General features: G+C 41.6%; 1 protein-coding gene across 1 annotated transcript in view; it reads right to left on the bottom strand.

Annotated features, from left to right (window-relative positions):
* hdac4 (histone deacetylase 4) overlaps positions 1-25,450 on the bottom strand; it is a 143,403-nt gene that overhangs the window by 113,841 nt on the left and 4,112 nt on the right. The window contains exon 2 of the mRNA XM_083922115.1: positions 10,967-11,230. Within this exon, the coding sequence (XP_083778241.1) occupies positions 10,967-10,988 (22 nt within the window). The 5' untranslated portion in view covers positions 10,989-11,230. The remainder of the gene's footprint in view (positions 1-10,966; positions 11,231-25,450) is intronic.

Here is a 25,450-nt window from a genome sequence, read left to right as displayed (position 1 = left end):
AGAGGATAAGTTGAGAAGGCATTTCAAGAAAAATCATGCTAACTTCAACACCACTTTCCCACTGAACTGTACAAAATACTCAGCTTTTTCTTTACGTTCATTTTTGTTTTTGATGAATAAACTAATGTTTCATATGTGCTTGTAAGCCTGGTAAAGTAACTAGTAACTGAAGTAATCAGATAAGAGAGAGAGAGAGAGAGAGAGAGAGAGAGAGAGAGAGAGAGAGAGAGAGAGAGAGAGAGAGAGAGAGAGAGAGAGAGAGAGAGAGAAAATACAGAAAAATATGTAATAAACTGAAACTTGGATTTTTCTTGTTAGTTTTATGACTTGAAGAATCACTGCTTTTTTTATTGCTGGAAGGTGGAGAGTCTGTGAGAAGAGGTTTTAACTGCAATTTATTCAAGGGATGTTTATTAAGAAGGCATGTTTTTCAAAAAAGGCCTTCAAATTACACACATTCACACATGCAAGCTGCCAAATACAACCACAGGAGTCTGCCGTTGGCAGCTGAGCAGCACCAGTGGAGCAGTAGGAGTTCAAAAGCCTTGCTGAGTGGAAGGCTCTGAGTGAGGAACATAATACACTCACTTTAAAAACCCTGATTTCCCCAGCTGAATCAGAGTTATAAAGCCAGAAATGTCCTGGTTTGAAATGATCTTCCTCTACCTCAGGCAAACTAGTCATGTGCCACTTGGGGCGTATTAGGACTAGTGTGACATTCAACAGGAATTTTGGAGACCTTGTGGTGTATTGCTGTCTATAAAAGTGTCCAAGGGTGCAAGTTGGATGGTTGAGGACTGTTCCATGTTAGCACGGGTCCCCCTTGGAATAGGTTAGTAAAGCAACAAATAGATAGAGGGGTCAGGGTCAGGTGGAGCGTGTGTCCAATCATGATCCTTTGAGTGAACCAATGCACAAAAAGCATAGCATAGAGCATAGAGTCAATCCATAGCACCATTCTGCTGCCTGCTGGCTCTGTGCGCACAGACACTGGCTTCAGAGTATTCCGGGTATTGAGGCCACGCCCCCAACATGCACTGTGCATGTGGGTGTCAATGTACTTAATTTTTTGTGTGGGGTCGGGGAGATGAGTAATCTTTCACTCAACATTCATGTTTTTGTTCTTCAAAAATAATAAAAACTACTCACAAATAAATCTGTTGAAATGTAATATTTTTTAATTGTATTATTTTGCAAGGATGTCTGCCTATGACGACATAAAATGTTTACATTTATGTGTGGATATGATACATTTCATTAAAATTACCCCCAATTTCCATTTCATTCCTATAAATTCCCATAATCACCATGGAAAGTTTCTGGAAAGTTTTTGGAAAGTTTCTGGAAATGTTCCGCCCCTTTGCAACCTTACTTCTGACTGACAAAAAAAGGCTGAGAGGAGATCTGAGATATGAACTCATCTTAAATAGGGATATGTCACTGGCAGATGGCCACCCTAATTTCAGCAAAGTGCTTTAGGTTACAATGCTACTTGGAGCTTCACGCATTAGTGGTAATATATTGTGGTTTTAGGGGCATCACATAGAGCACACATAGGGTGTGGTGGTGTCATAATGTTCAAAAGGGGATGGGCACAGCTACAAGTGCTGAGAAAACTGCCCTATGAAAACAGATGGACCTGTGCAGTATTGCCACTACAATATCGATATGTTCAATTGCCCGACTGAATGGATTTCTCCAGCTGACCTGCTGGAATCAAATCAGTACCAATCAATCTGTTTATGGGCCAGTATGTGATCGTTTATATGCATCTGCTGTCAAAATCACCCTTTAAGATGAGTTGGGTAACCAGTTAAATTCCATTTTACTTTTAGTGACATTAATTCAATACCATCACTAACAGAAACGTTTGGTCATGAAATCCCAGCAGTACCCTAACTGCATAGTAGCAATCTTGTAGAGGGAGTTGAGAAGAAAGATGATGTTTTGTTATGTTTTGGTAGGTTGGGCTGTGTAGTCTTCTATCTCTTTGTCTAAAGGAGGGCGGGGCGAGTGATTATAATTGATTATAACCCATGTAAACTGAAAGACACAAGCTTTTCTTTTTAAAAAAGAAAACTTTCCTAAAGTGCATGACTTAAATCTTTAAATCAGCGCATTAGCACCATCAGACTCGGCGCAGATCTGCAGGGGATGCCAATCGTAGTGAACACAACAGCTCCATGGGGCATTTCATGCATTTTTAGTACACCGCAGCACACAGCAGAGTTTGAAGGCCTCTGTTTCAGGACTTATCCTGGGATTAGTGCCTGGAAAAGTTCATTCGGCCCTGGGAGACCCAGGGTGCACTGAGCCCGTCCTAACAGGGATTGTGTAACTGCAGGGAACTTTTGATTTTGTTTTGTTCATAGGAGCAGGAGGATTACATCCTCAGAGACCCACCTGACCCGCCTCCCTCTTCTAGGCTGTCCCCTGTTGAACCCATACAGCAGATTGCACCTCCCAGCCAGATGGGAAATGCAGCAGTGCAGGGATTCTTCATCTTTCTATACCGGGGTAGTTTGCTGTGCAGACGACTCATAGACAATGGGAGAGTGAACCATTTGCCTCATACTATAAGCTTAGTAGCAGATGTGAATCCTTATGGGTTAATCTTGAAGGTCTTGCATGTTCTTAATCTCCATATCTATTACGGATTGGACATCTGGGCTATTCTGAGTGCTGTGTTCTGTCAGCACTCAATAGCTGTGTAGGCTGTCAACGCAAACACAACTCTTAATGTTTGTCTCAGGTCTCCATTCTAATCATACTTCTACGTTCCCTATAAAACCCACTGTGTTGTAATTACATGTTTTCCTTGCAAAGCAGCAGCACATGTGTTGTGTTAAAGCTTCAAGGCAACACACTTTACTGACGTGCCCGCTGTGAACCAGCCAGAGAAACAAGGGAAAAGGGGCACCAAAGAAGGTAATCAGTCCTTATTTTAAGAAATGGAAGAATTCAATGCCATTAGCCTAATTTAGCAACCAAATCAACCAAAAAAATCATTGAATAATTAATAGTGAAAGAACAAAAAGAAGAGTGGTGGATCTTTGTTTATTTGAAAGAACAGGGCACAGTCATTGGAGTACAAAACCATAATTCAATTCTGAGCATCTCTTCCGGCAGAAGCAAAGCTTTGAATGCTTAATAAATTCTTCCGAAGGCTAAATTGCACACTTGTTTCATCTGGCAATGAGATTACTTGAATGGAAAATTCGGGAAAACTGTGGAGAGAAAGACAATAATGAGGCAGTAATCTTATTTCTCCACAGCAGCCTCCATTGTTCTCTTTTTTTAAAAAGGCTTCTGTTTAGTCTGGTTCAAGTCTCTTTCCCATCAGTCTTTCCATTGAGGAAAATTTTGCAAAGCCAAGGATAAACGAGAACAATAACATTTCTGCAGCAGTCAAATGCATCAAACTCAGATATGAGCAAGCGCTATTGTGTCCCTCTGGCTTTTGGAGAATCATTAGATAGCAGTGGTGACTATGAGTGAGGCTGCAAGCATACACAAGTGAGAGGCATGGCTCTCCCTAAAAACTTCCTAAATTACCTCCTGTGAATAAACTCAGCTTAACTTTGCCTCTTTGTTGACTTTAGTCATCTTTAGACAACTTTTCAAAGGTTAAAACTAAAACATATCAATTAACACCCGAGCCTTTTCCCTGTGACGATGGCCCCTGTAAATGAGGAATCATCTGCGCGGGCCAGTGGGGGTTAAGCTCCCTTTTTGAAGATTATGCTTCACTTTCCAGTAGCCTGGCCCAGACACTAGCCACTCTCTTCTAATCCACCACTGCAGGCTTTTGATAGCTCCCACTGCGAGTCCTTATTGCAGTTACTGATTAAAACTGAGACAGAGTGAGAAAAAAAAGACAGATAGTAAATTAGATTGACAGAAGCGAAGGAAGGGCAAGTGAGAGAATTAAAAACTGCTCCTATTTCAGAAGCTGAAGACTAAACTGCATCGCAGCTGACTTTGATTACCTCTAAATCTAATGCTTCGGCTTGAATGAGGTTACTCAATGCACACTTTTAAATTACTTGAGCTCGGGTCCAACTACGTCTGAATTCAGTTTAAAGAAAGAACCTGATCCGAGACACTAAAGTACAAAAACACTGACTTCACATTTGACAGGAAAAGGTGTCACCAAGGAAAGGGCCTAAAAATCACTTCCCTGCATCTTTAGTAGGAGTGTCATGATTTAAATTCAAAATCTGAAATCCAGCAAATTGAGCTTTCAGCTTCATTCAATCAAAAGCAGGATCGGCGATACTATATTTGAACTAAATTATTTAAATCAGACTATATCATCATGACTTGAAAGTCTAACAATGATAGCCTGGAAACCAGACAAATCTGCCTAGCTGCTGTTTCATTTGCTCTGGCAGGCCTCTCCCCCATTTGGCCAGATCCTGGGGAAGCCAATCACAACCTTTATCTCCCGTGGGGTGGTTTTTAGACGATGACTGACTGATGAAATCATCAGTAACTAACATAACCAGCTCCATCCAGCACAACTGTCAGATTAAACTGTCAAACTAGAAAGTGCTGATCAAATGTGAATCAAAATTATGTTACTGTATTGGCTATTTCTTGCAGAAAACACAAACACATTTTAGTGTACTGTAATTTGAGAACGTTTGTGACCCGGCGATAATTTTTTATGGTTGTGAGTCACATTTGGTTGCTCTGATTGCTTGTACCTAGGGATTAAATGGTTACTCATTTAATAATGAACTAAGGCAAAATTATAAATAGTTAGTATTACATCAAATTAACATTTAATTAACGCTCTTTGAAATACTCACAGTAAATACTGTCCACTATAGTAAGCAAAGCAAAGTTAGCAACATTGTCCCAGTTGCAGGCGCAGCTGCAATGGTTTGTTTAGCTTCAATGAGAACGTACAGTAGCAGTAGACAGTGACAGCGCTGCACTACAGAGAATTTTCAGCGTTTCAGAAAACAAACATTTTTCTGCCAGAACTTGTTGACAAAAGGGCTGTACCAGAATATTCAGATATTTGGATAATCGGATATTCTTCTGTTGGGTACATATTCAGTTTTTTTAACTTTGGTTATCAGATATTTGTTTTTTGTACACATTCCGTAGAAAATAATGCATTTAATTAAATCGAAAGACAGGTATGCAGCACAGTGTTTGCATTTCAGGTCAGCGTCTTTACTGTGTTTTTGCTGTCAATTACAGTCACTTTTCTCTCTTCTCTTTTCCTCTTCCCACGCTCGGTTGCTGTGTGCACAACAGAAAGCAGCTTCAGGACCGTCGCTAACTTGTTGTTCTGTTACCAATGTCAGCCGCTCTGTTTCAACAATGTAGGCTTAAACGACGTACATGCACGCTGAGCTTAACCGTGGAGTTCAGAGCAATTACCAGTAATTAGCCGCTCATTTATGAATTCCCAGCCTGTGCATATCGGAGACCCAGATGGATTTATTCTATTTCCGGGTCAAAAACCAATGCAGTGGAAATGGGCAGTTATAACCTGCGGAGCATGCGCAGACGCTTGGCCCGATCAGACTCTGGGTACGCTGTTAACATGCAATACTCTGGTAACTTAAGGGGTTATCTAGGTCTGTTAACAAGGGTAAGAGAACTCCAATTTTAACCTGGCTACGGTGTTTACATGGTATTTGAGAAACCGGAGTATTGCCTTAATCTGAATATATCTGTTATAACCGAGCCGTCTGGTGTGTGTAGAGGTCCGTGTGCTTTAACTGTAGCAGACTGCTGATGTTTTTCAGGTGATTTAGATTTTGGTCCATTTCAGCGTGTGCATCAGTACATTTTGAATATTTTCAGCACACAACAATACAGTGATAATACTGACAACCGTGATCATTTTGGTCACTATAATCTGAAAGTTGTATCGAATCAAGACCTTAAAATTGAAAGTGTAATTATATTGTGGCTTTGGAGAATCTTCACTTCAGTGCTGTATCATTAACATCTTCAAAGCACTAATGCTGGCTGCAAGATGGAAGGAAAAACAAAACAGTGACTGTAGAAGCTATAAAAGAAGGAACTTTAATCCTGTTTATTGACATCGCAGCGCTCCATCGATCACAATGGAGGAAAAAAAATAACAACAGTCTTATCTGGCATTAGTTGTTTACACTGCACCATCTTTTGTAAAGCACTCATTGTGCTGTCAGCCCGCTCAATCATTCCTCCCCTCCTCTCCAATACTGAATAATCTCTGGGATAAAATCTACACATGGCTGTGCTCGTCCTAAAAACTGACATGAATAATTCACAACCATCTGCCATGGCTCAGCGGTCTGAAAAAGACTCTGAAAAGTGAGGTGGTGCGATTCTTGTGTTTATTTTAAAAACCAACTCCTCGCAGCGGTCCCCGCCCTGTACCTCAACACTGCACTGCTGCAGAGACTGACAGAGACACAACTGCTCTCGTACTCTCCACATACCTAATTTAAAAAACCTGCAAGTTAAGGTAAAGCATTTCCTTTTGTCCACACCCTGACTGGGCTCTGCTCTTTTTGTAGTTTTGCTGCATGCATGATGGTGAAGGGTGTGAGTAAATCTTAGGCTGGGGAGATGGAGGAAAACACAAATGCGGATGTCAGTAAACAAAATCACAAGATGGAACAGTAACAGCAGAGTTATCCAAAGGGAATAGTCCAAAGGGACAATCAGCTATCTATGACTAAATCCACTGGGGAAAAGTGTGTATTATGGGGCTCACTCAGCAAACACACACACAAGCAGACAATAAAAATGGCAGATTGTCTAAAGGCTTTACAGCTTAAAGCACAACTATCAGCCAGCATCTATATCGTCATGAATAAGACAGGATGAAGAGGTTGGGATAACTCCAAGACTAGTAAACAATACCAACACTGCTAAACCCAGCATGAGCTCTCTTTTTGGTCAGACTGTACATGCCTCAGAGGGGTTTAACAAGCTATACAAGGCCTCCTGGAGCAGACGGCCCCTCTCTCTGTTTGTGTTCCAGGCTAGGGAGTCGCTCTGCATGACGATTTATTGACGCAAGATCCCCCTCAGCCAGGACCTGCCACCGATTACTGCTGCTGGAGAGCAAAGGGGAGGGTCTTGTTGGGATGAGAGAGTTTGTCTGTGTGTGTGTGTGTGTTCTAGCTCTGGCTCCAAGGCCATAAACCCAGTTCCAAAATGCCAAGTAGCATGTCAACATGCCAGCCTTTGCCACCCAAGTTTAAGTCCGACAAAAAGGCCCTTCAGTGCTCTAAAATGGTGGTTTTAGAATGGGAAATGATGATCTGTCATATATGGAAAAGGGCTTAGCAATACTGCACAGACAGGAGGGCGACACGGGGGAAATTAACTGCTAACAGGAGGTGAAATTGAAGAGTCAAAGCTTTATTCTTAATTTCAGAGCTCCTGGAGGTGGGTTAAAGACTGGCAGCCGGAATGTTTTGGTTTAGTACAAAGTTTCAACAGAACTATCCCTAGCCTATTTTTGGTGTTACAGATGTGTATGGAAAATTTGGCTTCATTATTAATCATAAGAAATCTGTTTTCCAAAGTGGGATTACTGGTATGCTTATCCATCAACTGATATATTGTAAACATGTAAAAAGGCTCAGGCTTCCTGAATGAAACAGTCCATATTAGATGAAAAGGGGGACATGATGACATTAACAACTGTGGATTCAGGTTGGGACTAATTTTTAAATTGCTCCAAAAGTGGATTGGCCACAGAAGCACAAGCAAGTCAGATGATGTCTATGAAAGAACCAGGAAATTGACAATACCTCATGATTGACGACAGCAAAATTGTAATCCTACACTGCAAGTTGTTTTAGAAAGTTTCAAAGACTTGAAGGAAAAAACTTGTGAGGATTGAGAATGGACAGAGCATGGAAATGATCTAAGTAGGAGGGAAAAAGGGAAATAATGTCCCACTCAAAGGTTCCACTTACATAACACACTTTATTTAAGAAAAAAGAAGGAAAAAATCACAGCTGTCTGGATGGCTTGATACCCGAAGAATGAATTCTGACGCACACCATTTTGGCTGGGACAGCCAAATGTCTCTGCTACACAGAGAAAAGAAGGTGATGCCAACAACCCACATTGTGAAACACAGGACCAGTAACACCACAATTAATCAATGGTTTTAACGTCACTGCAGTAAATACGACCAAGACAGCCAAAGCATGATGGGTAAGGGAGGACACAATTGGCCTTTTGTACACTTTGGTCAGCAGTTGAGAAAGAGAGAGTGCTTTGAGAAAAAAGGGGGTTTAAGTAGGCCACAGGCTAAGGTCACGTACACCGGGGAATCCATTTTTCAGCATGCAAAGAGACACCTACTGTGAAATATAATTATAGACAGTGAGCGAATCTCCATCCACTGTCTATTATCATTGTTGGTTCATTTATTTCTGAGAAATAAATAAAAATCAATAAGTAAATGCCATCTGTGTGCATAACTGCTGTGGCAATAACCACTGCCTTTCTATAAATCCATCAACACTGCACAGATCAAACAGCTTTACTCCTACATGACCAGGAGATGCAAGCACAACTAAACATCTTTATCTGAAATACATATTTCCCCCTAGATTTACAGCTGCTTCAAATGAAAAGTCAACTCACGTTTTGCCAGTGAAAAACTTTTAATGTGAAGCTGGGTCTGTCTGACGTTCCTGCCTGTAATAGGGAAGGTTTTCGTTGCCACCGTACTCTACGGGGGAATTGTTGGGTCTATGTAAATCATAAATAAGTCATAGAGTGTGGTCTATACCTAGTTTATAAAGTGTCCTGAGATAACTTCTGTTATGATTTGGCACTATAAATAAAATTGAATTGAACTGTAGCTGTTGGAAGGGTTCAGTTTGCATCGGCAGTAACTTAACTGTGCAATAAATATAGTGTGTGTGAAAACACGGACGCGATTCAGGAACTTTTGTCGGTACGGTCTGATAATGAAACTACCAGACATATTCAATATTCAAGGAATTGCAAGAGACTGAGTTGCTCATGACCAGATTACAAACCGGCTACATGACTGCAGTGTAATCCGAGTCATGTCCTGCCTCCTGCACACTCTACCCAGACACAACCCCTCACTTAAACCAGAGTATTTCCAGTAGGTGTTGTGTGCTACAAGTGTCAAAGTTGCAGCTTAAAAGTAACCCTAACCCTACATTGTTTAATGTAGACCTATTTCAGGAAAAAAATTATGCATTCAAACAAAACAATAATGACATTGAGCAAGCAATATGCCCCATCTGTTTGTTAAAGGTTGGTTGTGCATTCGGTATTAATAGCTTTATGTTCATTTGGCTACAACATGTATGTATAATGCGTCAATGTTACAACATAAATTATGACTATAGAGAGATACACAACTGGGCTGTAAGTGTTCTGTAACCCAGGGTAAAGGTTGCTTGATACAAAAGAGACAATAATAAAATTAAAATATTTATTCACCAATTTCTCAGATTAAAAATGACATTAAGCTTAAAGAGGCCGTATTATGCTAGCTTTCAGAGTCATATTTGTATTTTTTGGGTCAACTACAATAGGTTTACATGCTTTGAACTTTAAAAACACATTATATTTCTCATGTTGTCCATTGCTGCAGCACCCATGCTGCACCTCTGTGTGGCAGGCTCTGTCTGGTCTTCTGCCCCCCCTCCCTGAAAGCCCAGTGTGCTCTGATTGGTCAGCTGGTTTGCTCTGCTGGGATTGGTTAACCCTTTATGCTGCGTACCGGGAAATGTTAGGCCCCTTACTAATCAGTTACCTCAGCAGCTGAATATGGAAGCTAGCCACGTTAGCTTTAACAGGTTAACCTCCAAAATAAACACCAAATCAGCATAAAAGTGGCCGAACGGCTAAATACAAGAACTTCATTATTTGACACTTTGGTATTTTTAAACATGACTATAAAACATAACTACATTCATAGGTCAGAAAAGACGGAAAAGCATAGTAGGTCCTCTTTAAAGTAACACCTTTACCCCCATGTTACTTCAAAACAATTTTCTCTGTATTCATTTGTTTTTTTGGGTGAGCATGAATACAAATCAATTAAGCCGACCAGAAAATATATATTTGGACAAACATGCGCCCTCCCCAAGGAACTACTGTGTAATTTCTGTTTAAACAATGCAACATGCTTGAGTTAGTCGATTTGCCAACTGTCAATGCAACCACATTCAATCACTGTAGAAAACTGAAGAGCCCTTGTAGAAAATGCTAATTCAAAACAGCAGGTTTGGTCCGTTCGCCAAGGTGCAATCAAAACGTCAACACCGAGATCAAAATGAGAGAGAGGCTACAATTCTACAAGTGTAACATAACTGCTCTCTGTAAATGAAAACAAATGTCTCAGCTTTGGATAATAAAGAAATGTCTGAATTAGTAGTGGCTACAACACACAGTCAATTCGCTCCATTTCTGCCTTCAGACTCAACAATAAACATCGCAGTGTTCAAAGGTCAAGAAATCTTTTTTAAAAAAGCACTTAAGGGTGAGGAAGTAATAAAGTTTGGCATCTTGGTTCAAACTATTTCTACAAAGCAGCAGTGCCATGTTCCCCCGTTGTTTGAACAGATCTGAGTTTTTAAAAAAACAACATAATTGTCATTTTACCTCTTTCTTGTCGATGAAAAAGGTGTCTAACTGACGAAAGAAAGAGGTGATCGTAATTGTTCACATGTTCGGCCGTTGTCCGTTTTGTTTCTACAAAGTGTTTGGACCCGGAAATCGTATTTTGAAAGGGTGTTAAGTCAGAATTAACAGCCAGATAGACCGAACACGGGGTAAACGAAGTCTTCATCACAAAAGAATGCAGGTATACATGCTGTGTAAATTCAGGGGACATAATCATACTGTCATTTCTACTGCCAAACATTATTTTTTATACCAATAACAGACTACACATGCACAGGAGGAGCTCATGTAATGAAATTCAAATTTCGCATCTTACCTGTTCCACTGTGAGAGCTCATTGTTATGGTTTTTGCTGCCAGGCAGACTTGACAGGGGGAGGAGAGGTGTGCGGTGAGGGTGTCAGTGCACCTCGGTGGTGGCTGTAGTGACCACCATGTGTTTCCCAGCCGAGTCGGCGCTGCCAAGTGGAGGCTCCGGGCCAAGGAGGGACAGAGAGCAGTTGTTTCTCAAGGCTTCATCACACCGAACCACAGGTGAGACCTCAGTAGTGTGTTGTGGCAGGATTCCTTCCAGTCAGGCTCTGAGAGGTGGATGCAAAAAAATGTTTTCATATGCATGGGAAATTCCAGATAGAAGCTCATATACCAATTTAAAACAAACCTACAGGACATGTTCTAAGTCAGCGCAGGTGTCTTGTAGACTCTCCCTGAAGCTATTTAGCCAAAAAATATCTATGTTTACCGGAGGTCACGTGTGTTACTTTAACAAGCCAGAGAGGAACAAAGACCTGCAGGTCACAAGCCTTCAAAGAAACTCATGACCCCTGTGTTTCACGATCAGTTTGTCTTTATCTGTGACCCTATATGTGCACACAGAGAGAAGGCTTTTAATGACGTCAAGGAAGTTGTGGCATAGATTTCCCCTGGTGTGTTAAGTGTTTTACGTGCATGGTCAGCGGCTACTCTACAAAAACAATTGAGAACATGTGAAATTAAATGTTTATTGTTAGAAAGAGAAGTGAAATTTAAACAACTCTTCTTTAAAAAAGCAATGTTAAGCTATTGTTTGATGCTGGACCCCCATTGTAAGCACAGTAGATCACTTGAAAATCATTAAAAATATGAACTCTGTTAATCAAAAAATGTGGATGAGAGAATAGAAGTAGTGATATAAAACCGCTCTGGCTTCTTCCAATTTCTAGACAAGTTTTTATTAAATAGAGATGGATTCATTTGGACCATCTGGCTTTACTAAAACCACAGCATCTTTACTTAATCTAAATATAACAGTTAGCAAGTCACTGTCAGTGGTGTCAACACTCCCGAAGCTTTTGAATGCGGTCTAAATGTCAAATCAAGATACACTCAAGCCCAGTTCAGACCAAAGATTCGCGACAAGACTGCAAGTCTGCAACGTTCTGAAACCAGCCAGTTCAAACCAGTGAGACGAGGCGAGACGGAGTACCATCTCCATAGCGACGCCTCTCTGTACTTCCGTACTAACTTCTGACTTTTCAGGCTTTTTTTCGTAGCTGGATATATGTGTAGCATTATAAAATATAAATGAGGACGGAGGTAGTGAGATACTTGCTAAAGCTGCATTTCTATTGGTGATGAAACGGCGGAAATAAGGTTTTATTTCCCTGATTCACTCCCCAATACCCTCTCTCTATCTGTCTCTGTCTCTTTTTCTCTCTCCGTCACGCACTCTTGTTGAGCCTCTGTCCAAAACAGCCATTTCAACCAGCTGACAGTTTTTTAAGTGACTTGTCCAGCGGACTTTGCTACGAGCTAATTGGCTGTTGGTGACGTGTCTTACATTCTAAACCAGCTGCTGGCGATTTGACGAGCTGATCGCCCAGTTTGGGTCCAGACGAGACAGGTTAGTTCATCGCTGCAACTTTCACCTGCAACGTTCTAAAACGGTTTCGTCTCATCGCAAATCTTTGGTTTGAACTGGACTTAATGGTCTTGAGAAACGGTCTAATTTTGGCACAGCTACAAACACAATTAATAAAATCTGACTTTCCAAGACTTTTAACATTTGCCAGCTTCTTATGAAATTACCAAATCTTTACTTGCACAGCTCTGTAAATCATGCCCTAATGAAAGATAGACTGCAAACTAAAACACAAACAGAGGCTTCCTTAAGGCCTACACTTACCTCAGAGTCAATAGCGGAGTGTGTGTGTGTGTGTGTGTGTGTGTGTGTGTGTGTGTGTGTGTGTGTGTGTGTGTGTGTGTGTGTGTGTGTGTGTGTGTGTGTGTGTGTGTGTGTGTGTGTGTGTTATGCAATCAAAACTTCAAGGAGTATGTAAACACAGACAAAGGGAAACCTCTGGCTATTCAGCCCTTACTGGCAGAAGCTAAAACTCACCTCTGTAACATCTAACAGGTGACAAGAGAGCCGAACACAAACAATGGTAATGAGAGCTGCAATCAGTTACTAGAAATACTAGAGGCCACAGTGAAGTGTGCATGTGCTCCTGTCCTCTCCCTCTCAAATACAAATACACACACAAACGCACACACAGTCTCTTTGCTGTGGCCGTTATTTTAAAGCTGTGAAGGTGCAAGTATTGGCCAAATAAAATCTCATGGAAACACGTTACTGCCAGGATTCTCCAGGGCCTTACTTCACTTATCAGGAATTATCGTAGAAGAGAAACTGTTTCTTAAGTGAATGACAAATTAAACAGAGGCCCAACTTATTCATTAGCATTAAATATGAACAAAGGCACGACAATGGAGCAATGTTGAGCTCATTTTTTAGTTGATTTAAAAAACTTCAAATATCTTAAGTGTTGCCTTCACAGTTTTAATGGAGAGACATTGAGGTGCAAGGGCAGACTGTCAGAAGAAAACACGCATGTATGTAGACAATACTTGACCAGAAGGGATACTCAAAGTGGATGGATTTGCTGAGGCATGAGGTGTCAAGTGGAGGGCAGCGGTGCTATTCTCAGATCCAGCCGCCTATTTTTGTCATAGGACTCGCCCGTCACAATAACTCAGACTGTGCTTTTACAGCTTGTCATACTATGTCAGCAATGTCCTCAGGCATTTAGTCCTCTCACTTTCTCTCTTTGCCACACACTAACAAACAAACTAGAAGCCAGCAAAACCGCGCCTTTTCTGACGCCAACCTGGAGTTTGTGGCAGTGGTCAGCCGTTAGCTGGGCCTGTGCGGTTATTAATATTCCTTCCATATGAGTTCTTAAGGGATCCTATTAAAAATGAATCTTTGTACAACACTGCAGTTATTTTTACTGCACTTAAGAACCATAAAATACACCACCTGCATTTATTCATGCGTCTCATTTCCACCAACTGACACTTAAGATGGGATGAGATATATTGTTCTCGTGCAGCAAAGTTTGAACCTGGAAACGTTTCATGGCCCTTGACAGGAAAAACAGCTCTCAGGACCCCATAATGGACTTCATTTCCCAAGCACTCTGAGCGCTGCCGGGAGTAATCACGATGGCATAAAAATAACATGTGGTCGGGTAGCGAGCAGTAAACAACAATTAAGAGACCCCTTGCGTAGCGCACGAAATGAATCATTGAAAATGCACTTGTGCCATGAAGACAGCTTCACCCTCTCAGCCCTAATTGACTATGAATAATTCAGCTGGCGAGTGGGATTAGCAGCACCGCCAGTATGCTATTGATTGACATATTCGTGATTTTTCTTTGTTGTCAGCAAAAATAGTTGAGGTGTAGAGACTTTACTGTACAATGAGCGATATTGGCATTGAATGAAAAATAAATCAAATAGAATGTGAGGGAAGGGAAAAATCCTCTCACTCCTGACAGGGCAAGGAGAGCATATTGTGATACTGGTAACCCTAGATTTGGATTTGTGAGGCTGCCTAATAACCTATCCTTGTCTTAATCAAGCTCATTGCCTAGCCCTCAACCATCTAAAATGAACCATTCAAGCTCATTTCCTAGCCCTAAACCATCTAAAATTAACCATTAAAGCTCATTGCCTAGCCCTAAACCATCTAAAATTAACCATTAAAGCTCATTGCCTAGCCCTAAACCATCTAAAATTAACCATTAAAGCTCATTGCCTAGCCCTAAACCATCTAAAATTAACCATTCAAGCTCATTGCCTAGCCCTAAACCATCTAAAATTAACCATTAAAGCTCATTGCCTAGCCCTAAACCATCTAAAATTAACCATTAAAGCTCATTGCCTAGCCCTAAACCATCTAAAATTAACCATTAAAGCTCATTGCCTAGCCCTAAACCATCTAAAATTAACCATTAAAGCTCATTGCCTAGCCCTAAACCATCTAAAATTAACCATTCAAGCTCATTGCCTAGCCCTAAACCATCTAAAATTAACCATTCAAGCTCATTGCCTAGCCCTAAACCATTTAAAATTAACCATTCAAGCTCATTGTCTAAACCTAAACCATCTAACCTGAATCATTTGAGGTCAATGTTTAATCTTAACCACCTTGCAAGAGTTTCACAAATCTTGGGTTACCACCAAGACACAACCGAGCATCAAGTGGCAAGTAGAGGAAGCAGGACAGAGGGTAGTGAGTGAGCACAAGTATGAGAAGCAAAAGTGACACCCTATTGGTCATGGAAGGACCAGCAGTAACCCGACACTCTCTGCTGCTTGTTCATGTTTGTAAGTGAACAAAGCCAGCTACAACCGCAGGACATCACATCAATCAGCTGTTGGCTGAACAGGGACAAGACAAGAAGAGCAGGCTTTAAAGGGCAAAAGGGGGTCATTTTCCCTTCTCTGAACATGAAATATTCTGCTTTGCTGTATTCACATGTAAATGAACTGTTGACTGACACAAAGAACTGATTATTTCGTAGTGGAAAGCAAATTAAGTAACTATCATGATGATGATGAGAGGGCTGGCTTGCACCAAAATTGTGTGACTATGCTTGAGACCAGTCACTTGAGTTGTGCACAAATTTCTAATAAAGTCAAAGACATCCCATCCCATACAAAGTCCTTCCAAATGAAGTCACTATAAAATAAGACAGGGATCTGCTGAATGTGTGTTTTACTTTTTAAAGCTTTGCTACAATCACTGAACATTCAAAGCTGAATGGAGGTAGGGTGTAAACAGCAGGTTTTCTTTCTAAAGAACAGAGCATTATAACAGGCTTGTATAGAAATGTAACTCAGTTTCAGGTTTTTCTTGTTTATCACAGTGTGAAATTCAGTAAAATGTAAATGAAGCTCTGTAGAAATGCATAATGGATAATGTGTATTTCACACCAGATATATGTTTGAAAAAGTTACTGCCAGCAGACAAGCTGAAATGTGTTCCCTAAGAGTTCATTTGCAAAAACAGATAAAACCCATTCATAAAATGAATAAACCATCACCAGTTTGACTGATATTCCCTCGAGTGCACTCACTGTAAGCTAAAGCTGTAGCTGGATCGTAACTATCTCATCTTGAAAACTTTCCCTCAAACCAATAAAACATTGAACAGTTTCTATTGAATAGCTTGTGTCTGCAGCATTTTTAATATTATCAACTATAAAGGGTGCAGAAAGGTGGACTAAAGTGAACCCTGACTGCAGACACTCTAAAGGTATGTTTAAAGTTTTAAGTAAGGGAAAAATGCAGGAGTGTGCCATGTTTCCCCTGCGTGTGTGCGTGTGTGTGCGTCTGTCTCTGTCTGTGTGTGTGTGTGTGTGTGTGTGTGTGTGTGTGTGTGTGTGTGTGTGTGTGTGTGTGTGTGTGTGTGTGTGTGTGTGTGTGTGTGTGTGTGTGTGTGTGTGTGTGTGTGTGTGTGTGTGTGTGTGTGTGTGTGTGTGTGTGTGTGTGTGAGAGCATTTCTGGGAAATCTGGCGAGAAATGTGGAGTTGGGGATTAAAATTGTTGGCATGAAATATGATGGCACAACATGACGAAGCACTTGGACCAGCCCCGTCTGTTGTTGTGAGCTGCGGAATCTTAACCTTCAAACACTTAATTTATAACTTTAGTAACGGTGAATGGACAAATGTGAAAATGTGTTGACATAGCATGAAATTGGACATCTCATTTTGGCCCTTGGTGTTCACTGCTTCTCTAGATTTGAGCAGTCCCGTCGTCAACTACCTCACAGTAGTCAATACACGATATTGAGTTCACGAGAACAAGACGAGACCAGAGTTTAACACTATTTTTAACCTTCAGTATTTTCTTTACAGGAGTGGCTTATTTTAGCAGAGGTGGTGCTCCATGTGTCTTTACATAGGGCTTGTGTTAGCCGCCGTGTACGGCACTCATGCCCGTAAAGTATAGAACCCCCATCCCCCGGGCCACTGCAAGGCGGAGGGGCTTCGCTGTCCAAAAGGGCCCCACCCTCATATGAGCTTCGAAGCGTTGTGACACCGCCGGGCTCATCTCAGAGAACAGATGCATTTCCATTTTATTAAATATGTCGACCCACACTCGCGTTTTCTCACGCTGTTAATGTGTTTTAAACATAGTAACTGTATCTATATTGACTGATCATATCAGTCTGTCTCTGTCACCTGCCTCACTCGTTGCGCTGGTCAAAGAAATAAAGTTGATTTATCAGTTCTTTTCTTTTTCCCATGGAGTTGACATGAAAACTACTCTGGTTTCGTTTATTTCTGTTAGTCAACTGGTGTCGGCTCAGGAGCTGCTGACAGACAGCAGCGACCGTCTGTCTCCCAGCTCGTCACAAACAGGGACTTCGGGGTTCATCAGGTGCCAACACTAAACCTAACTTGTATACTGATGTTAAAAAAGCTGCTGGGGCCCACCTTGTGTTTGTGTTACAAGGCACTATCTTCTTAGGGCGCACTCAAACTGTCCATCCGTACCGTGCCCAAGCACGTTTCACGGCTAAAGTCTAGTTCGTTTGACCAGTGTGAGTGCGCAGTACGCTTGCCGGCCACGGCCGTTTGGGAGAGGTGGGCTTTTGTAAAGCACATTTGCACATGTACGAGCATGAGCATGCGCACGTGTACGAGCACGAGGCCTACGGTGATTCTGACATAATTTTATGTACGCCTGTTCCTACATAGAAAAAAGGACGGCCCATGCGTGGACATTTAAAACAATGGCGGCGAAAGGTTCACGTTGGTGTGATGCGGAGGTAGAGTGTTTACTGCAGATTTGGTCGATGAAAATATTCAAAAACAGTCGACAAGACGCACAAAAACTCTGAGGTCTATGGAAAGATTTGTAAACAAAGCAGAGCATCGCAATGACGTCAATCAATGCGTGTGACGTGTTACGGCGTGATAACGTATAGGCAGCAAGAAGCATTCCGCCGAGGCCCAGGTAGTGTGAGTACAAATGGGCCTGGCTCGCGTGGGGAGAGGAAGGGGGGGGACAAGTACCCTAAAGCACGGGGCACGGTACGGACGGACAGTGTGAGTACGCCTTTATAGTGCTTACGTATCTATAAATGTTAATCTATTGATGTTAATGTTAACAACCACCCATGTGTTGTTGCCCTAGCAACAAAAGGCCAACTATTCTGAGTCAAAAGGGCAGGAAGAAGTATCCTTCCATGCAGTGTGCCAAGTATTGTGAATGACAAAAGCCCACTCAACTTCCCTTTCTTTATTACTGACATTCTTTCAATGTCACTCTCACTCTTTAAACCATGTATTTAACTCTGGTTGTGTTTGAAATTGCATACTAGCATGCAAACTTCATACTCAAGCATTACGTTTTACATACTGTCTATTGAGTTAACATATCACATTGTGTTTCCCCTAGGTTTACAGCATTGGAGGGGGCTGACAAAATAACCAGACATGTTCACAATTATACAAGCAATAATCAGAGCTACACTCGGCATCAGAAAATGTATTTTAAACAGCTGTCCAAACAGTCCAAAAAATCTACTCCAACAAACACAACAGAACAAAGAAAGAAAGAATTTCTGTTTGTTTAATTTTGTAGGAGTAAATCATCTTCTCAAACAAAAGAATAAAGGATCTCTGATAACTTTCAGTTTTGTTTTTTCCGAGTGGAGCCTCTTCTCAAACAATCTAACGCTTTCTCAGAATTGTAAACACGCAACCATGTAGAGACAGACTTTACATGCCGTCGTGCAAATAAGATAAATAATATGAGGCTGTAAAAAGACAAGGTATAGAGCTGTTCTATAGGAAAGGGATCCTTAAATGACATCTGTTGTGATTTTTTTAAATTACCTTGAAGTTCAAGGGGGGCGCCCCCCTAATATAATGGTAGGGGAAACACTGACATTACCAGAAAACTGAAGTGTATTCAAGAAATTAGGAACAAGTGATGTTTTTTCCAGGTCATGTAATTGCATGGAATTCTCAAGGGGGGGTTCAATTCCTTGAAGAGGGAAATCTATTTTTAGAACCCATCTCTGTGTCACAGTAAGGGCGCACTCACACTGTCGTTCTGTACCGGGCCAAAACCGTTTTTTCAGCTTAAGCCTAGTACGTTTAAGCAGTGTGAGTGCACCCGTTCCGCGCATAACAGCCGACAGCGGGCCGACCACGGCGTACCATGTATGAACAGGAGCATGCGCACGTGTACGAGCACGAGCACGAGCCCTACGGCAGTAGCGTTATGTGCGCCTGTTCAGACATAGTAAATAGAAGGACGGACCATGCGCGGACATTTAACATCAACAACAATGGCGGTGAAAGGTTCACGTTGATGTGATGCGGAGGTGGAGTGTTTACTGCAGATTTGGTCGGATGAAAATATTCAAAAACAGTCGACAAGACGCACAAAAACTCAGAGGTCTGTGGAAAGATTTGTAAACAAAGCCAAACACACGCGATCAATGCGTGTGACGTGTTACGGCGTGATGGCGTATTGACAGCAAGAAGCATTGGCCGGCCCTGGCAGTGTGAGTACAAACGGGGCTGGGGCGCGGGGGGAGAGGGAGGGGGGACAAGTACCCTAAAGCCCGGGTCGCGGTGCGGAAGGACAGTGTGAGTATGCCCTAAGCGACTTTTGTGTTGCATCATGGCTCTCTGTCCACACCGTATATGTTAAATATGCACTGAATTTGAAATACAAGTTATAAACTACAAACTAAACTAAATCTACATTGCCCGTGCACCGGCGGACTCTCAAGATGTTTAACAAATGAGGGGCCTGCTCCATCAATTCACATACCGTCTCCCCAAAGCTCCGTTGTGCCACAAACACACACGTTAGTAAAGCCCTGTAAGTGACGCCAGACACATGCATTATCTCCAAGATTCCTCTGGTCTTACCTCATCAGTTTATCTCCTACAATACATTTATTTAGGTTTTTGTAGTGAAATGAGGAGATGTTGTATAAATAACTCAAACGGCGTGCGTCACGCAGCAGAGCTCTGCGTTGGTAAACTGGAATAACAGACTGAGATCCCTCATGAAGCAACAGGAGTTCCCTCATAACGACGAGTGATCAAGGAATTCACTCACGCCCATCCCTACAAGTCTTGTCTGCATCACGTGACTGTATCAGTCACAGCTGTACCAGTCAAAGCTACCATTCAATGAAAATAGTTTGTCACAAATGTAAATCAACATTGCCTCTTACACTCAGTTTACTATTTTCTATTATTATCTTAAAGCAAATTAATGTTATTAATTATACCATGATCTGGCTCGTGGCTAACACTATACTAATCTAGTATTCATCCATTAAGTTCTCACATATACAACTTCACATCCAAGTTAATACATAAGTTAATTAACCACCTCAGCTTTAAGTAACTTCCCATTCTGCATTGAGATGGAGTTTTTTTTCTGAATAAGAGCAGGCTTTGCTGCACTCATTTGTTGGAGTTTTATATGATAACACTGTAAGTCAGTACATGAAGCTGCTTCACATGATCAGAAAACTGAGGAAACCCATTTTTTACTGAGGGAGCACTGACAGGAACACAACGCTTCACACAAACTGCTCAAGAAAAACGCTGAGCTAGAGGTCCAAATCTTTGGGCTCCACCATTTAGTTCCTCTCATTTGGACTCAACACCTGACCAGATAATGAAAACTGTGTTCCCTTTTGCTGTGTATAAGGTCCTTAAGAATCAGACTTTAGTTTAAAAACAACTTTTACTTTGCGGATTTGCATCTAGTTTTGGGGACAGATAGTGTTGGGAATTAAAAAGTAACAATAGGCTACCCAACAAACAGAGGAGGGAATGTGCAAAATGTGCTGGGTTACGGTCCTTTGACCAGATGGATTAAGCTAAAATTATACCTGCTGTGTCCTTGTGTCCGCGAGGGTCTGACCGGTTCGTCCATGCAGCCCAAAAAAATGTGACCCCACCGACTATATACATAGCCAGCATGCCTGCTACGCTTGTTCCAGTTGTTTCCCTCTGGTCCAGTTGGTGGTGTACGCACCAATATGCACTTCTACCTGGTTTGCCAAGAAGAAGACGAAGATGAAGGAGAAGGAGAAGTAAAAGAAGAGAAGAAAAGTGGGATGAGGATAGTAAAGGCAGAACTTTAAAAAGTTCAAAATACAGTTAGCGCATAGAGTGATAAAGGAGTATTTCTGCCATCTTTAAAGGAAAACAAAGACCACTGCACCGCCCCCATCTGGAGTGTATCAGGAGAGGCACAGGGTTTTCACCCGGGTGTAAATAGAAACTCCGTTCTATTCATATCAACTGTGATCACAAAGTACTGATATGCAATTTCCAAACTGCAAATTGGTTTTGGCCCCTGCGAGCCTCACATACACAGCCAAATAACAAACATTAAAATCAGTTTCAATCAGTAAACTACGCAAAATAAAGAAAAAGGGAAAGCATGTGGGTAATCTTATATTTTATATCAAAATGTAACGAGTCAGAGGATCACTGTGGCCACTGATTGGGTTTGATGATTCAGAAAGTAGGGGGTAGTGTGGTGGGACAGTTTGCATAGTCCTGCTGGCTGAGTGTGTCTGTGCACCACAGGGTACTGTCACCAAACTCGCACTACAATTAGTAACCATTAGAATGACATCCAAAACATGTCCACAAACAAGGATGCCTTTCCCAACTGCTAACCCTTCCAACACTTGTTAGCTGAGTTTGGGGAGCTAGGATGGGTTCAAAGTCAGGACAAGGTCCGTGCAGAGCACAAAGGAGCTAAAACAGGTTTAATATTCGGGTTGTGAGGCACAAAAGGGTATAAAGGGGCTGAATCTGGGAGAACGATTCACAGCCATGAACTCATTTGGTGACCACAAGGATTCATCAAGCCTCAAATCACATCAGTTGAGGCTGAGAGCTTCTGCATAGCTGCCCATTAAAAACTCTGTGTCCATTTTACTGCTTTGAATCTTCCTCTTGTCTGCTTTAACTGCTTCTCTGGTCCTCTGGCCAACATCCAACTTCCTGTCTGTTATTAAGTTGTGCAACAGTAAACCTAATGAGAAGTTTAGTTTAGGGCTGGTGGTCTTCTGGTTGGTTGGATGGTTGGTTGGTTGATTGTTCGGCTGCTATACCCTAGTGCTATAAAATCTAACTGGTCGGAGAGTCGCTGGGATTACTTTCATAAGGCTGTGTGTCCCCAAAAGGACACACAAATATAGACCGATAGATAAATTGATGATCCATTCAGCCTCCATCCAGAGCAGGTATTCTACCTTATTGGACCCTAATGTTTACATCTGTGGATAAACCATAGCTCGGCAGCAGGATTCCAGCAATAATTCAAGATTGTGCAAGACTTGTCAGATCAAGGGGGGAAGATCTAAACCCCATAGAGAATTTCTGAAAAATCATTGTGGACAAAGTAATGGCTAAGAAACCCACTACAGTTACTGAACTGTGGAAGACACTTCTGGAATAATGGACTAAGATCAAACCACAGCAGTGTGAGAAACTAGTGATGTCCTGAATGTGCTGAAGTCATTCAAAGCAAGGGCCTCTACACTTCCTATTCTTTTTTGAATCCCATAGCCCTAACAAAACATTGTTTAAATCTTCTCTTCTGACACAATTGTTACTGTTCTCTATTTTGCTAACTGCCTTTTTTTTTCACAAAATAAAGGTTTTTGTTGAAGTGCCTTGGTTATTTAAAAAAAAAAACATGCCAGTACAGCAGTGGTATAGCCTCAGCGAATATTCTATCAAATTCTGAACATTAAAAAAATAACAATATTTCAGAATAAATAAAGAATAAATACTTTCTTCTCTAATTTTGATCTCCAGTGTAGTTAGTAAGCTCCAACGGTTCGTGCCCAGAGGCAACTGCAGACCAAATCTAAATTTTCTAGCGGTGTGTCTGGATTTCCAGGGTATAATGGACCTAACCTGACTATCACCAGATGACTTTTGTTCCGCCTTGCTTCTGCCTGGACTCCGCCTAGCTCCACTCAACCATCCTGGATCGCTCCATTGCAGAGGGACTTGGTCGAGCCAATCAGGAGCGCCGGGTGGGGTTTTACAGATGTTACATAGCGGAGAAACAACTGTTATGATTCAGACAACAATGGCGGCTCGCATCGAAGGAAGCAGGCGTCAACATCGATGCTGCCATTTCATCCGTGTTGTCCAATCTAGCGAATTTTTCTTCTTAAAAGAACACCGGAGAACGGCTCTGAAGGCTTTTGTTGGTGGAAACGATGTCGGCTGTTCTGTTCTGGTTTTCCCTGCATCGCTCTAATCACCGTCACAGGTTCGTTTTGATGTGAGTGGTTCAAGTAGCACGTCTGTAAAGATGACGGACAAGTGGTTTATCCACCTCTCATCCAAGAGGCTTCATCAGTTCATGTATGCATCTGACCAGGCTGGGACTGGTCCAACTATCTGGTGTGGAGATCCAGGTATTTAAACTCTCTTTGACCTCAAGGCCGATGACGTCACTAGAACCCTTTGTGCTTCAAGTGCCAACGACCGTCTTGGAGTGACAGTTGTTGATGGGAAGTTGGTTTTCGACTTCGTTAGTGCTCTATTGAGTCTTAACGACCGTCGTTGGAGTCACAGGAGGTCATTTGTGAACAGTTGTTCTTTAAAGTTAGATTGTTGAATCTCCTGGGACATCATCGGCCTTGTGAAAGGTTAAATACCTGGATCTCCACACCAGATAGTTGGACCAGTCCCAGCCTGGTCAGATGCGTACATGAACTGATGAAGCCTCTTGGATGAGAGGTGAAATGTCTTCCTAGACAAATAACAAAGTCCAGTTGCTTTTGACTGAAATTGCTTTGGGGATCAGAAGAATCAGAATCAGAATCAGGTTTATTGCTAAGTAAGTTGGACATACAGAGAATTTGACTCCGGCTTATGCTTTGCTCACAGTTTCCAAACATTTAACAGGACAAACCTAAACATAACAATAACATTTACATAACAATAACAGAACAATAACAGAACAACACAGAACAATAATTTAAGATCAAAAATAGAGGTAATATTAAATAATAATGATGAACTGGACAAATGAGAACATTCACAGGCCTATCTGCTCAGTGCTTGTATTGGACTAAAGTCGCCTGGTCTACGTAGCTATGGTCACATATTTTGTTGTTTCTCATGATCTGAGCCAGTGGCAATCGAGCCTTAGGGAACTCCACATGTAGTTATTGCCCCCTTCTAATGTGTAATTACCCATAGACACAAGGGATTCAAACCATTTTAATACTGTGCCAGAAAGTCCCCACTATAGTTGAAGACATAACCGTGAAGGAATTGAAACCTATTATAAAAATAGTCACTCTTATTACCCTTGACATTGAGCTCACTTCTAAAATAAGTGAAAAAGAAACTATGTCCCATTTTTCTGGGGGTCCCTCGTAGTACCCTGGTTGAGAACCACTGGTTTAGATGACTGGCAGTGAAAATATGTTGTTACTAAAAGGCTGTGGTGAAAGTATGGATTCCCTCAAGTTTTATACAAACTGTATTAGTGACATCTAAAATGTTGCATGTAATGAAGAAATGGACTAACAACTGCACAGGGACTGAGAACAAAGATACAATAATATGCTGAATGGCAGTTGTGCTGAAGGGAAGACCCTGCCAAGCAGTTTACAAATTCCTGCTGGGTGGATGTGTCTGAGAATTACAGGGTCCTGTCACCTCATTTGTCCCCAAGCACAACAGTAGGCATTAATAGAGCCTATTAGTATCCATTAGCATGACAACATCAACAAAATGCCCGTAGACAAGCAAGCTTTCCAGTGCCAGCTTAGGCTAAATGATGGGAGGAAGTTGGAAAGTCAGGTCTGGGCCCTGACAAAGCACAATTGAACTGAGCTAAATGAGCTCATTAATGAGATTACAAGAGGCAAACTTACTTAGGGCAAGTAAAGAACAAGAATTAAGTGCACCAAAACTATGGTACACATGTGAAAGTAGTCCCATGAGTGTATCAGTCTAAGTTTACACTGCAAGCCTTAGTGCTCAATTCAGATTGTTTTGCCCAGATCCAACTTTCTTTGTTTGGCTGTTTACATTATTTTTTAAATGCGGCCCATATCAGATTCCAGAGTGAACTGGTCAGAATCCTGAACTGACCAACATGTGCAAAAAAACAGCAAAGAGGTCCCGTGCAGCATGCTGTTGTACGAAAGTAAGCATTGAAGGCCACTGAAGTCAGCTTTTACAGATTATTTATAAATTGATGTGCAGCAGAAGCCAGAAGGTTAGTAAGCAGATGATAACAAGGATGAGGAGAAAGCAAACCAAATTTTTCATTATGGCTTTCTGAAGCAATGGATGCTACGTTTGTACGGAGTTGTGTTTGGTTATGGAATTGGAGCCAAAAGTGGTGGAATCATGACGTGGATGGCATAACATGAATAAAAGACGTCACATGAACTCCGATATGACTGTTCATACTGAAGTCACATTGTAAA

This window comes from Echiichthys vipera, assembly GCF_963691815.1.
Source record: "Echiichthys vipera genome assembly, chromosome: 10".
NCBI classification, from domain to species: domain Eukaryota; kingdom Metazoa; phylum Chordata; class Actinopteri; order Perciformes; family Trachinidae; genus Echiichthys; species Echiichthys vipera.
This window is presented reverse-complemented; position numbering and strand designations above follow the sequence as displayed.